General features: G+C 47.6%; 1 protein-coding gene across 1 annotated transcript in view; it reads right to left on the reverse strand.

Moving 5' to 3' along the window:
- Csmd2 (CUB and Sushi multiple domains 2) overlaps window positions 1-20,760 on the reverse strand; it is a 552,860-nt gene that overhangs the window by 103,511 nt on the left and 428,589 nt on the right. Inside the window, exons 26-29 of the mRNA XM_035438911.1 lie at window positions 18,754-18,956; window positions 11,935-12,126; window positions 7,352-7,490; window positions 3,571-3,758 (exon numbers count right to left, since the gene is read on the reverse strand). Of these exons, the coding sequence (XP_035294802.1) occupies window positions 3,571-3,758; window positions 7,352-7,490; window positions 11,935-12,126; window positions 18,754-18,956 (722 nt within the window). The remainder of the gene's footprint in view (window positions 1-3,570; window positions 3,759-7,351; window positions 7,491-11,934; window positions 12,127-18,753; window positions 18,957-20,760) is intronic.

The following is a 20,760-nucleotide window of genomic DNA, read 5'->3' on the forward strand; positions in this document are numbered from 1 at the left end:
ATGGTAGGGCACACCCAGGATCTCAGCACTGGAGAGTTGAAGAAAGGAGGATCCCTGGAGCTCAATGGGCAGACAGAGTGGTTGACAAGTCAGCAAGAGACCCTGTCTCAAAAAAACAAGATGGAGAGAGATGCCAGACATCCACTGATGGTCTCCACATGTGCACATACATAGTCATGTAGACAGAATACAAACACACAAACACACAGGTATCCACACACAAATCAGAGTGTATGACTGCTCTGGATGGGAATGTGGAGAATTGTGGGTAGATGACCTCTGAATGGTCCTCAAGAAGAGGGGTGTCATGCTAGTGTTAACGATTAGCTTGACAGAGTCACCTGGGAGATGGGCCTCTAGATGTGCCTAGGCGATTATCTTGACTCAGTTAACTGAGGGGGAAAGATCTGCCCACTGTGGAATCCTGGACTACAGAAATGGGAAATGGAATTGTGCAATAGCATGGCTCCCCACCCTCCATTTTCTGACTGTGGATGTGATTTGACCAGCTGCTTCAAACTCTTGCCATGCTGCCTTCCCCACTATGGTGGTCTGTGCCCTTGAACTGGGGGCCAGAGCAAACCCTTTCTCCTTCTTGCTCTCATTAGCATATTTTATCATAACAACAGGAAAAGAGCTGAGACAGGAGAACAGGATGATGTCCATTCCCAGGCCTGGCCCCGGAACACAGTCTGCCTTCCATGCTCTGTGCGTCTTCTAGAAATGCACATGTCAACCGGAAGACAAGGAAAGGCGTCAAAGCAGTTGGTGGAAATGACCAGAGAGCAAGGACGGTTGATAAACATGGACTAGATGACAACCCTCGTTAGTGCTATTTGTAAACACATATGCGGTGTTCCCAGGGGCCACCAGAAATGTTTAATTAAAGGACCATTTAAAAGGTGACTGAAGTCATACATTATGCAAGTGGGAAATGTGAGCCTGAAAAATTTTAATTTTAACTGGTAACATGAACCTGTTTGTGCACACAGGCTGATGAGGCCTGCTTGAACCTAGATGATGGCACTAGGAAGGGAATGGGCTCTTGAGAGTATCTGGTACGCTCTGGGAGTTAGGCTAATGCATCATTGTTCACACACACACACACACAGACGCACACACACACACACACACACCACACAGATGCACACACACACACACACACCACACACAGAGACACAGACACAGACACAGATACACACACACACACACACACAACACACACACATACCCCACACACACACACACACCACACACACATACCCCACACACACACACACACCACACACACATACCCCACACACACACACACACACAAACAGAGAGAGAGAGAGAGAGAGAGAGAGAGAGAGAGAGAGAGTGTCTTTGAACCTTAACCCTCTGCAACATAATTTTTACTGGTTCTATGTCATAGATGGTGTTCTAGAAGATAATAACTTGCCAAGTTCACAAACCAAGGGACAAGTGGAGCTCATATTTGGCTAATGCTATCTGGGAATATTAAGGAAGAAGAGAAAGTCAAAAGGGGGATAATGGGGCAGAAAAATGTGGAGTGTTTGGGAGCCCAGAACACTGTTCTCACTATTAACAACCTCTGAAGAGTACAGGGCATTTGATACATTCCAGGTACTGTACCAATGACTTTAACGCACAGGGTCATTAAGCTTTGTAGCTTTGCTGTGAAGGAATTTTCCTTGCCATTATTTTATGAATGAAGAAACGAGAGGTTAAACAACCTACCTAAGGTCACCCAATTGCTAAGTAGTAAACATGAACTTTATCCATTTAACTGGCAGGCTATACTCTTGGTCAGGCAAGGACCTTGGCGGCTGGTTTTTGTGAGGTTTTAATGACACATGGTTGTGCACATTTTTTTTTTTCTGCTTTGCCCATGGCTACTTTAGCCCTCCAAGGGCAGAGCTGAGTGTCTATGACAAGCAGACCTAAAATACATATGCGTGTGTGTTGTATATGCACTTTTGTGAGTGTTGCATGCACATTTGTGTGTGGCACATGTATATATTTGTGTGTGGGTATACACTAGAAGAGACATACAGCATCCCACTCCACCACTTTTTTCCCTTGAGGAGTCTCTTGTTGACCCTTAAGCCAGGCTGGCATCTAGCCATGCTTTAGTATGCCTCCTGTCTCTGTCCCTCACTGCACAGGGGTCACAAGTGGTTGGGTGCCTATGCCTGGTCTTTAAGGTGGATGCTGGGATTTGAACCGAGATCCTTAAGCTTGCTCTTCATGTGTTCTTAACCACTGGGCCATTTCTTCTGCTCCCTGGTATTTTGTGTGGGTGCTTTGGATCCAAGCACAAGTCCTTGTGTGTGCCAGTGCTTTAAGGACCGAGCCATCTTCACATCGCATCCCATCATTCCCCAAGCGAGTTTTCAACAAGTGCACTTGCGGACTCCTTTATGCTTTTGTCTATGGCTATTTGAGCTCTACAAGGACAGAGCTGAGAACCTATGACAGGGAAATACTTATTATCTAAAATATGTGTTATCTTTAAGAAAAAAAAACCACAACCCCTTCTTTCGACCTCTCCATTATCCACTGATCTAATTCCAAAATTCAATGGCAGGCCATGAATGGGACAGCCAGAAGGATCACAAGATGCCATCAGGATGTATCAGATGGTAACCAGTCTATGACAAAGTGCCAGCGCCCAAGCAGTTCTGTCTATGTGGGGTGAGACAGTTTGGCTGCACACCCAAAGTTTGTCACTTGGTATTCAGTGTAGTGATGGTGAGGTGCTGGAGAAACCTTGCCTTTGTAAGAGGCATCTCCTGGGGGGTGGTCAGGTCACTGCCTTTGTAAAGGATTAAGGCAATTCTAAGGGTACCCTAGTTATAGTGGGTGGTTATAGGAATAGGAAGCCTGGCTCCCACATCGTTCCAGCTTCCTAACCGTCTGTATGTAATCTCTGACGCATGGGTTACCTCCACTGTGGTGCTGCTCCCTCTATCCCCGAGGGCCTCAGAAGAGGTCAACCAGAAGGCCAGACCCAATCTTGGACTTTCAGCCTAAAACTATGAGGCAGATAACCTTTTGTTCTTTCACAAGTACCACGCCTCAGGTATTTATAATAGCAACAGAAGATGGAGTAAGACATGATCAGTTTCCCAAGATGGTAGGAGGCTCTAGCTGTGCTCTAGAGAAAGACAGAGATTCAACATGGACCTTACAATATAGGGAATGACCAGGTAGGTGTCAGCTGATGGGTATCAAGGGAAACTACGAGGCTGAAGTAGAGTTAGGAATGACCTTTATAGAGAAGGGGAAAAGAGGAATAGTGATTTGAAAACAGAAGAATGCCAAAAGAATGCTACTACCAGACTCTCTTAGCCCTGATGTATGTGAATGTAAGAGACTAAGCCATGGCAGCGGCAGGGGGTGGGGGCTGGGGTGGTGGTGGAAGGGTCCACAGGGAGGATATCCTCTGTAAGGCACCTGAAGGCTCCCTGTGGTGAAGCTTCTCTCCCTTCCTTCTGTACCACGTTGCTCCTCCTTTGTTGGGTCTGCTGGCCCTACCCTTGGGACTCTCTAACACCAGGCCCTTACCTGTGTAGTCAATAACGAAGCCGGCATTGCTCACAGATGCATCACTGCGAAAGGCGAGGAAGAGGCTGTTGCTGCTGCTTTCAATGCGGCCTGGGAGCTGTGAGCCATAGAAGCTTCCTATGAGAGGGCTGAGAGAGTCCCGTCCATCATAGATGTGAAGAAAATCATAGCCGGGCTCCAAGTTAAATCTGGAGAACAAAAACAGCCCATCCCCACCCCAGTAAGGTCAAATAGGCTTTTGCTGAGGCCTCCCAGAAAGCAAGTCCATCATCCCATGGGACCTGCCCCTACACTCTGAAGAGGTGAGGCCTGGTGACTTTCTAGTCAGGAAGATGATACTAAATGTGGTTTGGGGCACAGGTGGTAGATTATAGTTAGTCAGTGTTCTCAATTCTGTATCCAAAGACCTCAGGTTTTGCTCAAACTGACGGGTCTGAACCCAGAGCTCTTACCCGACTCGGGTGCTCTGCTGTCATGCTAGCTTGCACTGACTTTCATAAGAGCACAGAGCCACCCAAGGAACCATCTTCATCTGGGACCCGGCACCATGAAATCCTAGTTTTCTCCCTCTCTCTCATGCCAGCCATGGGACTCTTCAGTATCTGCCACCACCCGGGTCCTAGCATGACCTTTAGATATGTCCCTCTGAGTTATCCTGCCAAAAGTGTGGGATGAAAAGCCATCCTAAAAAAAATCTTTCTTAGTTTAGCAAATTGAGAACTGGAGTTCACGGATGTAATTTATCCCCCAAGGGCACCTAGCAGGAGCATCTAAGCTTTTGATATTGAGACACAATTGTTGTCATCTACAAATATGCCAGGCCACATTCGTAGCTATTGTGGGACACATGAAGCCCACATGTGGAAAATGAGTGGAAAATGACAGATATGGAGAAGTGGGGTCTTAGCATTTGTCATGCCCTGAGGGGGTGTTGTGTTAACCAGCTCACTTCCCTTAGAACTCCGTGTGGTCTATCTGATAACTCAATGTGGACCAGCTCACTGATGCATGATTCTTCTCTCAAGCATGTGTCCAATTAAGGCAATTTATACTAAGTCAAGTGTAAAAAGATGAAATTAATAGAGAAGTAAATGTGTTTTCAGAAAACAGATTTCTGATGCAAAGGCACTCATGCCCAGGAACCGGTGGGAACACTGGGCTGTACCTACCATTTGGATGGCTTGAGAAGTGGCCCTTCTACCCTACAAGTGGTGTAGAGATGGGGCCTCGATCAGACTCCAACAAAGAGGGTGAGGTAAGCAGGGAAACAGAATTGGAGTCGAGGGAGCAGATGTGTGTCCTCTATCCATGGACTTGTTGACTGCAAGACTGTCTTCTGTTTCTGGGTGACATGGTCTTCTTGCCCTGAAAACTACCCATTCTTTCAAAAGTCTTCAGGGAAAGGCTCTGGCTGAGTCTGTCTTGGTCATGAATTGTGGGATGACCTGGCATTTATTTATTTTTTCCTGTAATTTGAGACAGTTTCACATGGTGGCCCAGGCTGGCTTTGAGCTCTTGACCTCCTTGCTATCCTGCCTCAGAGCTGGGGATGCAGGCATGAGACACCATATGCCAGTGGAACCAGCATTTTTCTTCTTGTCCCTACTTTCTTCATGTCACTGAATTTTTATTTGAGCCTTCTTCAGATGTGTCTGGTGCCAAGGATTGGGGCAAGCAAGACACGCGCCTTGTCTTCCAGAAGCAGCTGGAACTGGAAGAAGCAGCGGAGGGTCTTCCAGTGTAATTGGTAGTCACTGCATTGGTGGATTGTCACGCGCTGCTGTAGCTCACTGAGAAGCTGACTTTCAAAGTAGGGCTGCATCCCCCACTCCCACATTTCAGATCCTAGCCTCCCCCACCCCAAGCTCCTTATCCAGGAATGAACAGCCTTCCCCTAACTCTGTGATGAGGAGGGCAAAACAGCTCGAGAGTAAAAACCCAGGGAGTAAAAACTCTATGTTCTTGATAATCACTAGAAGGCGAGCCATTTTCAACTGAAGCCACTATTGTTTATCCCATGATGCAAAAGTGCTTACAGTGGGAAAGAGAAGGCAGAAGTCTATCCACTCCAATATCACAGCCATGGGATGCTCACCCACTGGGCAAAAGCTCACAGCCATGGGATGCTCACCTACTGGGCAAAAGCTCACAGTCATGGGATGCTCATCCATGGAACAAAAGTTGGAGCAAAAGCTCACTTGGAACTCCAGCTGCCTCAGCTTTCTCAGTTGGTTTCTGTCACATGCTGTGGGTGTCTTATTTGAAGATGATCTGCTGCATTTTTCTTCTTTCACTTGAATACCTTACCAGAAGGGACATTCCACTCTATCTGGGACAGACTCTGCTGGCAACTCCAGGTAGCTGCCTAAAACGGGTTTCCCAGGTGATTTTTGCTGGATGCTTTGAGTGCCTAATTTAACAGTTTGCTCGCTGACTTGTTATTTATCCTTTTACATTGGTTTGCTGTACACTTAATAAATTTACTCATTCAAAACCAAAAACGTGCTACAGTAGGTCACCCTCCTGACTGTACAGAATAGCTGGTAGAGTATAAGGTCCATAATATGTACCGTCTTCAGGGAGGGAGTCACTCAGGCTTTCATGGTGAGATTATTCTGGGGAAGATGACTCTCAGCAATGAGATAAGAAGGGAAAAAAGTAAATCACTGGGAGGTAGAAGCAGGGGTGAGGCTACAGGGCACGGGAGAGTCTCTGAGTTTCAGTCTGGCTGGAGCCCTGGGCACAGGATGGATGGTGGCCTGCTTAGAGAAGCCAAACTCAGAAATTCAGACTGGCATAGAAGCAGGATAGATTTATTAAAGAGTGAAAAAATAAGGGGCCTGTTTGTTTCTTTGCTTTTAAGTTGTTGGTAAAAGAGAGTACCTTGGAAGGATAGACGGGGTGCAGTGACCAATATGAAGACTAGAACATCATTGTGATGCAGGCTTCATCCAGGCTTGAGTAGGATGAAGACATGTTGGAGTTTGCTGGTATGTGCAAGATGGCGGTCATCTTAGGGCACTGTTCTCAAAGGGCGTTCACCTTGCTTTTTGAGACAGAGGTTCTCACCAGCCTGGAGCTTGCCAAGCAGGCTAGGCTGGGGGCCCCAGGGAGCTGCCTATCTCTGCCTCCCCAGTGCCGGGATTACAAGCATGTGCCACCATGCCCAGCCTTTTAAATTCAGAGCCTTAGGCTTGTTTGGCAAACACTGACTGGGCCATCTCCCCAGCGCATGCTGGAGGTTTTGTTTTGTTTTAATCAGAAATGTTCCTAATGGGACTGCTGGGGCAGCAGCCAGGCTTTAGGGACCCTGTATGGCCCTGGAGGAGGAAGCAGGGAGGAGATAGGGCAGATCTATGGAGACTTGCTTGTGAACTGGATGGGGGTGGGAGTGCAGGGGTTAGGTGGAAAGGTCATGAAGACCTGCAAGGCGTCAGGATGGAGGGGAGTCCTGGGGAGAAGGCATGCAGTGGAGGAACAGAAAGGGGTCCCAGATGGGGCTCTTTTCTGATTTTAGTAGCTTCAGAAGTGTAAGAGAAAGGATGTTAGCTGCTTCAGAAACTTATCACAAGGATTCTGTAGACACCGGGCCAGTGGGACAGAGAAGACAGTCAATGCTGACACTGGACACCCCCATCCATCTCTGACTCTGTCTCCATCTCTCCTACCCTTGAAACTGAGAACTCTGTCACACGCCTGTGTGCACTCACCTGAACACCCAGGTCCTCAACCCCCTAGCTTCTCGAAACCCTTGGTCACCCACCCTGGGAAAGGTACATACATGTTAAATACCAGGGCGATGACGTAGTCTGGAGAGACGGTCACTTTCCAGTCACACTCCTTGCCTGGTGGGTAGGGTTCTGGGTAGTTTGGTGACAGGATGACTCCCGATGGTCCAGTTAGGTCTCCCCCACAAGGAGCTGAGGAGAGAAGAAGGTAAGGGTAAGGTTGTCCCCTTTACCTGGTCACTTAAAAACAGGTCATTTAATACTGTGCACATTTCACCTCAATAAATAATAATATTATTACTGTTGTTGTTGAGGCAGGGCCTTGGGTAGCCCAGGTTGGTCTCTAATTTGCCACATAGTGAAGGATGATTTTGAATTCCTGATTTTCCTGCCTCTACCTCCCAGGTGCAAACCACCAAGTATAGGTGGTTTTGCCACCACATCTGATTTGAAATGATGCTGGGGGTTTGGGTATGCTAGGCAATCACTCTACCAACTAAGCTGCATCTTCAGTTCTCAGTAAATTATTTTAAATAAATACCTGGCTCTTCCTGACTGTGACCTTAGGGAAATTACCTAACCTCTCTGGGCTTGCATATTTTCCATTTGTGGCAAAAGAGGTGATGTCTCTCCTGGGGCGGGGAGTGTCTGTGCTGTTTAGTGGAGAGGTTTCATGGTCAGAATGGTGTCATCGTTGTCTGTCAGGCATATGAACTACTTGGCATCTTCCCACTGTCTTGTGTCCAGAATTCAGGAGAGTCTCATGGGGACTCCCTGCATCTTCCGTGATACAGGCTATCATAGGAAGCAGAAAGCACCATCATGATTGCCTGCCAAGCACTGCTGGTCTCCTTGGCTGCCAGTTCTGCTGGCATCTGCTTGGAGCCAGGTGCTTTCCAGCTTCTCAAACTCCTTACCTAAGGATTAGTATGCACCTCATCAGGACCAGCGTGCTACAATCCCTAAGGAGTCCAGTGTCCAACTCCTGGGCTGATGGGCTTCTCAACAGATGAGAGGAGAAGATGGCCAGGGATCCACCGAGCTACTTTCCAAGGGGCATTCTTCAGTCTCTGCAGGTCCCAGAAAGCTCCCTGCATCTCGGCCAGGGCTATGACACAGGCGCTGAGTAGAGCAGATGCTAGGGGCATAAGGACTCAAGAGCAGAAAGCTGGTGGAGACTGGTTGATGGCTTCAATTGGAAACCAAGGGCACTACCAAAGTCATTAATGGATGGAGGGCCTATTAGAGTGCAGGGGATGGAAGAGGTGACCAGAAGACCCAAGAGAGGCAACAATGTTGCAGGGGTGGGGTGGGAGGGGCCAAAGGTGGACCAAGGCTCCTGGCTTGTGCCAGAGCTGAGCTGTTGCACTGCTTATCAAACTGCTGATTTGGTCAGTTCCCACAAGGGTGCCTAAAAAAGGCAAAGTCCCCAGTCAGGCCACAGAGGCCCTAGCATGGCTGAAGGTTAGCCTGGAGGTGTCATGAAGAGGGTATCTTCTCCATGGAAAGACACATCCTATGAACCGTATTGAGTCCAGAAACACTTGAGCAGGCCATGTCACCTCAGATGAAGTGTTCACTCACTCAGTCTTGTTGACAGCTTGTTTAGTGAGGTTGGGGGCAAGGATGGAGGGTACTCTCTGGATTACATACAAAGAGGAAACAGGCCCAGAGAGGTGAGGTAAGTTCACCTTGTCATTCTAAGACTCAAGCCTGCACTTTCTGGCTCCATAGTCTGCCTCCTTCTCTGGAGGACTACGGGATAGCCTCCAAACTGCTGGTGGTCCTGCGAGAGAACAGTGTCCCCCCCACTACAGGCCCACAGGAGAAACACTGGCAAGGATTTTCCCCTAGCTGAGCCCCTTGTTTTCTCTCTTTTACTGAACTTTTGCCTGAGCACAGGGTTGGGCAGGGGCCAGCTGGGGACAGATGAGGGACACAGGGAACTCAGTAAGCTATGATGCCAAGTTGGGGCAGGAACCAGCTGCTGACAGCTCTGGATGCTGAGGAGTGAGTGTGGTGAAAGGGTCTGGTGTCACAGTCCTGGGGACAAAAATATGACAGTGTTGCTCTTTAGCTGTATGAATTTGGACATGTTTTCCCCTTCTCTGAGTCTCCAATTGCTTATTTTTAATGATGGTGATGACGATGATGATGGCTGTGATGGTTTCTACTTTACAGTTGACCGGGCATGCTTCTAAATGTAGGATAGATATTCCCCATTTCTTGTTTTACAGGTAAAGCAAATAAAGGCACAGAAAGTTTGAGTCACTTGTGTGAGATCACACAGCTGGTTGTGGTGAAGCCATACTTGAACTCAGGAAGTCAGAATCCAGAGCCAGAGCTCTAGGCTCATGTACTTATTTCACTGTGATCATGGCTAGCCCTGTATCCATCACAGATGATACTTGACAAATATTTGCTTTCTTTCTTTGTTTCTCTCCTGTACGGCAGGGCCATGAAGGCTAGCTAGCTCCATTTGTGGCAGACTGCCAAGGAGCTGGAAATGAGGGGCTTATCACTGGGATTTCCAATCTGTTTGTGAGAAGAGGCAAAGACATTTATTCTGTAGCCCGAGGAACACTCCTGGAGGCTGCGTGGGGAAGAGTGTGAAATGAAAGCTGAATTAACCTCACTGCCCTGCTCGGTGCCCAGCTGTAGCTTGTCAGCTCAGCCCAGCCCAGGACAGACCTTCCTGGGGCATGCTGGTGCAGGACTTATTTTTCTGGGAAGTATATTAGAGGGCCACACCTTAGTGGACAGAGGACTTCAACAGGGGCCATGGAGGTCTCTGGATGCTCCCCAGAAGAAATAGCCCTGCCCCCAGCAATGAGATTCCAGTTCAAGGAAGGGAAGGGACCCTAAGGATTTGAAATAGGAAACAAAGAAGGGAATTGGGACCAAAAAGGAAAGGAGACAACATTTGATGAGATGTTACTCTACAATGCCACAAGGGAAATATGTATGTATTTTCCCTCCAGGGTGAGGACTCCAGGCTGAATTGAACGACTTCCCTGAGGCCACTGAGCCACTGGATGGCATATCCTCACCTGCACTTGGGTCTGATTATGCCTACAAACCTGCTTCCCCAAACTGACCTGGCTCCAGGGCCCTCTTTGGTTTGTGAACACAGCTAACCCCACTTTCAACAAGCAAAGTTATTCAGTGTCTTGCTTTCGGCACCAGGCCCCAGAGACAGGACTGGTAATGGTAAGGCCCCAGGTGTCAGGATGGCACTCTCACAGAAACTTCCAGTATGAGCATGGCTGGGAGAGGTCACAGGATGTCCCCTAAAATCTGTCTGTAGCAGGGATTTGGAGTATGGGTGTTGGGAAATTGAGAAGTTTTGTGCTCATCCTGGCGTGGGTGGGAATCTTGGCTCTTGTGTTTCTTAGCATTGCAATTTGGGACAAGATATCCAAATGGTCTATTTCAGTTTCTGTAGCTATAATGAGGGAATGATGCTAAATTCAGAGAGCTGTAGGGAAAAGCTAAATGGGGTTATCTGAGAAAATGTCTAGTGTGAGCCCGGCACATGTACAGACTCAGTAGCCATGGGTTCTCTACTCTTCTGAGTTCACCTGCCATCCACCTGCCATGGACTCAGGCAACAACTGAGTTAATCATTTCACACAGGGGAAAAGAACCACAAATATGTGAGCACCTGGGCATGTGAGCACCTGGGCATGTGAGCACCTGGGGCATCTGAACACCTGGGACATGTGAGCACCTGGGCATGTGAGCACCTGGGGGATCTGAACATCTGGGGCATGTGAGCACCTGGGGCATGTGAGTACTTGGGGCATGTGAGAACCTGGGGGCATCTGAACACCTGGGGCATGTGAGCACCTGGGGCATGTGAGTACCTGGGCATGTGAGCACCTGGGGCATGTGAGCACCTGGGGCATGTGAGCACCTGGGGCATGTGAGCACCTGGGCATGTGAGCACCTGGGGCATGTGAGCACCTGGGGCATGTGAGCACCTGAGGGTTGGCTTCTCTCTGCTTTTCCTTCTACCTCTCCCTTAAGTCTCCTCATCTACCTGTCTCAGGTAGCGGGAGGTGGGATTATGGAGTCCCCTTCCTTTGTAAGAAATATGACCTTGCGCCCCCCCCCCTTTTTTAAAGAGACTTCATCTGTTGCATAGGGAGATTTTTAAGACAAAGGGCAGATCTCAGGAACCCCAGTCCAGCCAGTCAGCAATTCCTTAGGAGAGGGGAAACAAATGTCTTTCCTTTTGCCACTGGAATCTGCTTGCTGTCTTCTGGCCTGGGGTAATCTACCTATCCAACCTAGACAGATGGGCCAGAGGCAAAGGGACAGGCCTGCCTGGCTCAAAACTCTCTGAGATAATTTTTTAAAATATTGGTAATGGAGTGTGTATATGTGTTTGTTTGTTTGTGTGTATATGTTTGTGTGTGTGTGTGTGTGTGTGTGTGTGTGTGTTTGTGAATGCTTGTGCATGCACGCCTGTGAGTGTGGTAGGAACTGGAAAATTAGGTTTTCTCTACCATTCCTCTATTCTAAAACTCCTGGCCCAGGCTCAAAAGGCAGCTGTCTCCTCCTGTGTGAAGAAGCCTGGTGCCCACAACCCCAAGACTGGAGGGAGGAGCAGAAGCCTGCAGCTGCTCCATACCGATGCATGTGGGCGGGCTGGGCTGCCAGAAGAATCTGTTCTCGATCTTGACACAGCTGATCTCTGCACTTCCCTGCAGCGCATAGCCTGGGTCACACTGGAACACCGTGGAGTCACCGGCTTCCCAGCTGTCGCCACTCCGACTCCCATTCTGTGGGACTCCAGGGTCATTGCAGGATGCTGCTGTGGACACTGAGGCAAGAAAACAGAAGAGGGAGCGGGGCTGATTCAGTGTCTGCTGTCAGCCAAACTCACAGCTCAGCAGCAGAGCTGACTATCACTGCTCTTGCTAGCGGCCACCACTGTCACCTCCCTCCTGCTGTTGTCAGCTGTAGCAACACCACCATCTTTCCTGGCCCTCCTTTCACTGCAGGGTGGTGTCACTGCATCCACCAGTGTGACCCATCGGTATCACTGTCATTGTTGGACCAATACCTCACTGTGACCATCATTCATCTAGCCCAGTGGCTCTCAACCTGTGGGCCTTAAGCCCTCACAAGGCTCACATATCAGATATTTACATGACGATTCATAACAGTAGCAGAATTATAGTTATGAAGTAGTAACAAAAATAATTTTATGGTTGGGGGTCACCACACCATGGAGAACTATATTAAAGGGTTGTAGCATTAGGAAAGTTGAGAACCACTGATCTAGCAGGAGGTGTAATTTTTAAGCCTGCTTGTATGGTTATGATGGCAGAGATGAATTCTGTTTACAAATACAAACACTGTTACACAAACAAAGCTTTGCTATCTCGTTTCAACACCATGGATCTAAGTAGAAGGGTTTGGGAAGGATTTAGAGCTGGCCTGCTAGGGTGCTGATTAGTTTCCCACATGGGACACAGGGAATCTGCTGGGTCAGGCCTCTTCCTATGTAAAACTAGACATGACTCCTTTAGACCTGCACTACATTCAGGGAAACATCAGATATTTGTAGCCAGTGGCAGCACAGAGCTCAAAATCAACCTAAGCAGCTTGGCTGTATTAAAAACTCAGACAGGGGGTAGGACAGATGACTTGGTGGTGAAAGCCTGAAGGCCAGACAACCCTTGGGAAAGCTGTGTGGGCATGGCAGCTGGCCTGTGGTCCCAGGACTTGGGAAGTAGACTCAAGGGATCCCAGAGACAAGCTGGCTATCTACACTGGCTGAATTAGGGAGCCTTGGGTGCAGGATTCTCAGTAAACAAAACATAGCATGACCCAGGAAGACACCTGTGGTGGTTTGAATAAGGATGACCCCCATAGACTCGTGTTTGAACATCTAGCCCACAGGGAGTGTCACTATTAGGAGGTGTGGCCTTGTTGGAGGAAGTGTGTCTCTGTGGAGGCAGGCTCTGAGGTCTCATATATGCTCAAGCCACACCCAATTCACTTTCTGTTGTCTGCAGATCATGACTTAGAACTCTCAGCTATCTCTCCAGCACCATGTCTGCTTACACGCCACCATGCTTCCTACCATGATGATAATGGACTAACTCTCTGAAATTGTAAGCCAGTTCCAATGAAATGTTTTCCTTTATAAGAGTTGCCATGGTCATGGTGTCTCTTACAGCAATAGAAACCTTAACTAAGAAAACACCCAACATCAAACTCCAGCTTCCATACCAAGCAAGACATGCACTTGCATCCATATATAAGAACATGCATTTACACATACATCACACACAGACACACAGACACACAGACACACAGACACACAGACACACAGACACACAGACAGACAGACAGACAGACAGACAGACAGACAGACACACACACACACACACACACACACACACACACACACACACGCACGCACACGGTTCTGGTACTTAACCCAGTCTAAAAGGGAGTAGTGTTTACAAAGCAAGCCATGAATTGAAGGGTAGAAGGAAGGAGTAAACTAGTAAAGGGATGAGTGAATACATGGGCAAATGTGGCCCAAGAAAGTGCAGCAGAGGCTGCGGCATAACAGAGGGCAGAGAGAGAGAACTCTGAAGCAGCCGCCATGCCCCAGGTGCCTCCCTGGCCCAAAGCAGATGACAGGGCCTGTCCTTGCAGCATGCATTCTGCAGATCCCAGGGGTGGGAATTTTCTGGAGGCTCTATGATTTACTTACAGCTCCCTACCCCACAACTGGGAAATTTCATTCTATATCCAAACAAAAGAATCTGTTTTGGTCTAGAATATACAATTCACATTGGCTTTTACACAAAAGACATGAAGCCTCAAATAGATTCTCAACTGGCTATGCCTTCCAACCCCCTGGGGGAGGAGGAACCATTCTGTTTTGCCATCATGAGCACTCCAGTAGAAATGACCAAGGAGTGGCAGCCCTGGGAACTTGTCACCAGTGTGACTCAACGCATGATCCGGCATGTATTTGATAAACTATATAACCAATAGGCAAATTTGCCTCTGTACTTATTTCCACAAATAAAGTTTCATTGAAACACAAGCACTTGTTTACATGGCATCCACCCCTGCTTTCATGCTTTGAAGGGAGAGAGTAGATTGCAACAAGAAGCCAATTGGATCAGAAAGGCTGAAGGACTGCAGTCTTTGACAGAAAACACTACCGAAGCCCGCTGTATGGTGTTTTATCTTCCCTCTTTTTCTTTTTATGTCTCCCTCCCTTTGTTGCTTCGTCCATCTGTTCCTCCTTCCCTCCTTCCTTTCCATCCCACTCTCGTCTCTTGAAAAAATGATTTGAGAGTCAAACCTCGGGTCTCTTCCTGCTAGGCAAGTACTTTACCACTGTTCTGTTTTAAACATTTAAAATTTTTAGCCAAGATCTCACTGAATTATGTAGCTGATCCTTGAACTTGTCCTCTTGCTGTCTCTGCCTCTCGGGTGGCTAGGATTACAGCCATGTGCCACCATGCCCAGGTGGCATCCTTCCTAGAGCCCCCCCATCTTCTGAGGATGCTAAAACCATTCCTTTGTTTTATTCACCTTCAATGGTATCCCATCATTATGTTCCAGCCATACTCCTTAAAATCTTCCCACATAGTCCCTAAACGTTCCCCCTTCCCCCCCCACTTCCTCTTCACAGGACCTGACACACCTGCTGGTCCTTCTGCCTGGCATGACCCTAAAGCAGGTCTTCTATGGCAGCTCCACTTTGACATTCTATATCTCTCTATGTACCTATACCACTTTTTAGACAGGCCTCCTTCATCCCCTTTTCTGGACCCACCCCTAACCCTCCCCATCATTTTAATCAGACTATCCTGTTCAGTTCTTGCCCCAGCACAATCTGTAACAATTTGGCTAATAAACTTGTTTGCCTCTTTCTTGTCTATCACTTGGGCATCTCTCTGCCAACAGAGACAATTCTGCTCATCACTGTATCCCCGGGGTACTCGGTACTCAGCACACGGCAGTGCTTGGTAAATATTTGCTGGATAAATGAATGAATGAACGAACAGATCATCGCCGTTTGACACTTGCTGAACTTATTTAGAAAGTCAAATAAGAATCGTCCTCTGCCTTCCCAATTAAAAACAGACTTAGCCTTTATCTCCAGGGTCACGGGGTGCTGGACACGTGTAAATGATTGCCTGGGAAAAGATCAGCTTGCAGTTCCGGCCACACTCCGAAAGGTTATTTATATGATAGGCAACAGAAATGCAATGATTAAGCCCTCAGTTTTGGGAATTGGACATGTGGATTTGGGTCCAGGCTCTGCTACTTAATAACTACATGCATGACCTTGTATGAGGCACCACACAGCCTGTATGGTTGGCATGGATTAATAATGGTGTTTATGGCATCACGTTTCTGTAAAAACTCTAAGAGATGATCTAGCAGGGAGCTTAGCTGCTGCCTGCTCTGTAGATGGCTGGGATCATGCTGCCCGCTCACCTCTTGTGGTTCTCATTTTCTCTGTTGAGTGCTCCTGGATTTGAGCAGCTTGCCAAAGCCTCCAGGGAAAGGCTAGATCCTCCAGGTACTGACAGGATGTTAGATGTTACACAGTCGTGTTTACTTAATAAAGCCAAGCTTGTGCTAATCATCCCTGGCATTTCTACCCAATCCCTCATCAAACATGCACTATCAAGTTCACGTGTGGTAAGCCATTCCCTCTCCCAGGGGGCATTCTGGTATTTGCTAAGTGATGACAGCAACAGGAAAGGTGACCTTTCCGGAACCCTGGGTATGCCCAGAGCACTGGGGCCAGGTTGCCACGGCCTTTCCGGAGCCCAGGCTACGGAGCTAGAATTACTTTGATCAGCACAAGATTGCCAAGGGAAACCCCGATGTTGGGAACCCCTCCACTCATTTGTTCATGACATCATACATTTGAACACCTGCTGCATACATTTACTCCATGGAGCCTGATAGGTATGGCATAGCCTTCATACTTTAAGAATGATGTATGATGCCAAGGAGGTGACACTACAAGGCAGGAGGACTGGCATTGGATGGCGCTAGAGAAACAGAAGTGTGATGCCTAGGGATGCTAGAGCAACTTATTCCAAACAGGGAGATCAGAATGCAGGGGCATCTGAGACAAAGCCTGAAGGATGACTGACTTTTGTGAGCTGGGCAATGCAGAATAAAGCTGTGGGCGAGGCTTAGCTGGAAGGGGGTGCCTCGGGACCGTCCTGCTCGGCTACAATGAGAACACAGAGGAGGTCAGAGGATGCAAATCTGTGGAAGACTCATCTGGAATTGTGGGCTTTTTGTCATTTTGTTTTAAGCCATCTCTGCCAGCTTGGGCATAGTCAGAGAATGCACGTGTGCTTTAATTATTCATGTTGTTCCTTCCCCGAGAGAGCGCCCGGGAGTCTCCTCTGCATTCTGCTTTCTATATGCTGGGAATCTTCCAGTGCTTCTAGTTCTCATCCCAGCAGTTGCTAACGTTTGCTCCATGAGATGCCAGTCTCCTGAGACGGCCTCAAAAGAAGTCATTCATGGTCAAATACATTCGGAAAGTGTGACCTACCAGACATGTTTTGAATTTATGAGCGTGAGCATACGAAATGCTCTCAGAAGCCGAATTAAAGTTTCGGATAATCTGCTTAGGTTTGCCTCAACTGAACCTCTTTCTAACATGACTGGGTCCTGCACATTTGTTTTCTCAGTACCAATTAATATTCCATGGAGCTTCAAAAAAATTGGAAATGCCAGGTCAGAAGACTGCACATATGTTATGAGGACAAGTTACTAACTCCTGGTGTCCCTCAGGATCCTGGACAGACTTGGTCCAGACATCCTCCCAGCCATGGATACTCAAATCTATGATGCCCAAATCCCTTGTGTGGAAATGCTTCAGTTCCTGCATATAACCCATGTTATCCCCTTGTGTATTTTAAACCATCTGTAGATTATGCAAATGCAATAATCTATGATATGCAAATAACTATTACACTATATTGATTGGGAATCATTATAAGAAAAAAGTCTGTACATTTTCAGTATAGATGTGATTTTTTTCACCCAAATTTTTGCTCTAGGATTGGTTGAATCCAGGGATACAGAACTTCAGATACACAGGATCAGCTATATGATGGGAAGTGGGAGTTACCAGGAACCCACCCAGATCCTGGAGGCCCCATCTCTCCCAACATGCTGGTAAATGTTCATCTCCACAGAGTAGAAAGACACAGGAAAGAGCTAAAGTGAGGTTTGACATCTTGCTGCAGTCTCACGTGTACCTGGGGCCCACCTAGCTAGGAGGGATTGTGGAGCAAAACCATCTGTCCCAGAATCACACAAACGCCCTGCCCTGCACAGTGGACTGAGGGGATGGTAATGATGACAGCCACTGTATAATAAGCCTTGGCACAGACAAGGCTGAATTGGTTGCTCAGCAAGTTGAGAGACAGGGAGTCCAGAGATACTGCATTCTGGGCAGATTAGTCAACTTGGGACCTGGGCATCTGAGCATTGCCCATTTGGGATAGCTCTTTGTCATGTGCCTCTGTAACACACTTAACTGAATTGAGATCACTAAGACCACTCACATGCTTGGCTTCCAGTTGTCTCTAAGACCTGAACTCAAGAAAGAACCAGAGCATGTAGCACATGGTGTCAGCACTTTCAGAACCATACCCCATGCTCCATGCCACTGCACACTGTGTCTTTCTTCGTCACACCCGCCATTCACCTCATGGTATTGACCATTCAATCCTTCAGACACTTTCTTTTCCTGAGTTACTTCTATTCATTCTCCAGGCATGAGTGTGGATAACACATTTTCTAGAACTTTTTCTTTGATGCTCATGGTGACCCCAACAGCAAGGATTTCTCTATTCATGCACTGCTCAGTTAGAATCTGAGTGTCTCTCAGTCTGTCTGCTCTCTCTAAATCCAGTAAGTTCAGCACACATGGAAATGTTTTTGTGTGCACTCAGAAGTACATGCACGTGGTGTGTGTGTGTGTGTGTGTGTGTGTGTGTGTGTGTGTGTGTGTGTGTGTACATATGGAGGTCAGAGGCTAATCTCTATCTAGCCTTGCTCATTGTTCCTGAGGAGCTGTCCACATTTTTTTTTTTTTTGGAGTCAGAGTCTCTCTCATTGGCTTGAAACACACCAACTAGTCTAGATTAGCTGGCCAGTGTGCCCCAGGTACCCAGATCAGATGACAAGTGTATGCTATCTTGCCTGACCTTTAAAAAAACTAAAACAGATTGTGGAGCTCAAACTTATGTCTTCATGCCTGTGTGAAAAGCACTTTACAGCCTAGGCAATTTTCTTGGCTTCTCAGCACAGATATCTGAATAAACTGTGGACCAGATACACAGCAGATGCCAATGATATCTTTCCAAGGGTAGAGAGATGGAAGGAAGGAGGGGCTTAGAGGCGCTGGCCGTAGGCAAGCACATACCTGAGAACTGAATGGCAAAGCCCTGCTTGCTGGTGAAGAAATCCGTGCTGAACTGCAGAACGACTGAGTTGAAGGTGCTGTGCAGGTCCTTGGGCAGCATTGGGCCACTCAGCTCCTTGAGGAGAACCCCACTTTCCACAGGCCCGTCCCAGATGCGTAGCACATCGTGGACCTCTTCTGTGTCAAACACAAGGAAATGGAGCCTGGACAGACAAGAGACAGGTGGTCACTCCAGGTTCTACTGCTTTCTTCCCCAAAACTTCCAGTCAGGTGACATCAGCACCCAGGAAGGTTGGCAGGGAGGAGGAGAAGCACCCTCATGCTTCCAGCTGGCTGGCTTCATCCACTGGGCCACCAGCAATGGGGACAAGGGTGAAAGGGTGTGGATTTTGTGCATATTGGCATGGCCATGCTTCATGCCTCCTCTTACCTCTCCACAGACCAAGCTCCTGAGTGTAAATCCTTATAGTTCTAGATTGAGAGGAGATTGGGGCAAGAAAGGGTATGGATTTAAAAAAAAGTCAAGAAGGCTGGTGAAATAGGCTCAGTAGATAAAGGTGCTTGCCACCATGTCCAAAGACCTGAGTTCCATCTCTGGGACTCATTAGTGGATGCAGATTCTCCTGACCTCTGCATATGTCCCTTGGCATGTGCGCGCATGCGCACACGCACGCACGCACGCACGCACGCATGCACGCGCGCACACGCGCACATACACACTCTTTTTATTAGGCTCAGGCAAGGAGAATGGTGAGGCATCTCAAAGGCTGACCTGCGGTGATAAATTGTTTATGATTTATTAAAGGCACTGGAGATCAAAATAGCAAAGCAGCCACAATAGTTAGCTATAGAAGCCAGGTGGTTATGGTACACACCTTTAATCCCACCACTTGGGAGGTAGGGGATGACAGATCTCTGTTAGATCAAGGTCACACTGAGCTACATGAAATTGATCCAGTCCTATAGAGAAACAGTTCACACATAGATGATCTCAGCACTCAGGATCACACGCCTTTAATCCCAGCACTAGGGAGGTATAAAAAGCAAAGGGTCTCATGTGGAGAAGGATTCTCCAGCTACATTGAGGACAGGCAGCAGTCTGAGGCTTGGTGAGAGCTTGTGGAGACAGGATCAGTCCTTTCAGCCTGAGGTAGATAGAGGTAAGAGCTAATGACTTGGCTGTTTTGCTTTGCTGATCTTCAGCTTGAAGCTTGAACCCCAATATCTGTCTCTGGGTCTTTTATTTATCATGCTACACTGACCAGCTGCAGGGGACCTGGGATAAGCCTATATCTGAGTTTCTCAGTGCAGAACACTGAATCTGTTAGCTACAGACAGACTTGGCTTAGTGAATCCCTGCAAAGTGGTGCAGGCCACACAGGGGCCTCTGTCTATTTGGGGGCACACACCACACCAGACTATCAGAGCCTGGTAGGAAGCTCAAGTCATCCCAGACAAAAAGGGGTTGAGCAGCTGAGGTTACTATGGCTACAAACCTGGGTGACATGACTCTCTATGAATCAATTTCCTTTTATTTTGGGATACACAGAGCACAGAGACCTCAGCAAAGTGGCAGAGACAATAAAGAAGATTCCTGTAGACCCCCACCAAGTTCCACCATCTACACCCGTGGCTCATTTGTCACAACTACAAAACCAACCCTGGTACATTATTATTACAAATGAAAGCCCAGACTTCATATGGATGGCATTCCTTTCTACTACTGTCATTTTTCTCTTCACTCACTGCAATTGCTTTAAAATATGTCTTTTTAAATTATAAAAATGAGACACATGCAAGTCAGAGAAGCAAACAGCATACAGATGCTTTGAAAATGTGAAGTCTCACTCAGACAATCAACCGACTGTCCAGACTTTCCCACTTACTATTAGTACATATCCTTCTAGACGTTTCTCAGTGTGTGCATACACATATTGCTTCCCCCCAACACGGGCTTGTATCTAACATAGCTTGAGGCTTCTCTTCTCCCTGATTTTCTTATTCCCC

The sequence above is a fragment of the Cricetulus griseus genome, chromosome 2 (genome assembly GCF_003668045.3).
Source record: "Cricetulus griseus strain 17A/GY chromosome 2, alternate assembly CriGri-PICRH-1.0, whole genome shotgun sequence".
NCBI lineage: Eukaryota > Metazoa > Chordata > Mammalia > Rodentia > Cricetidae > Cricetulus > Cricetulus griseus.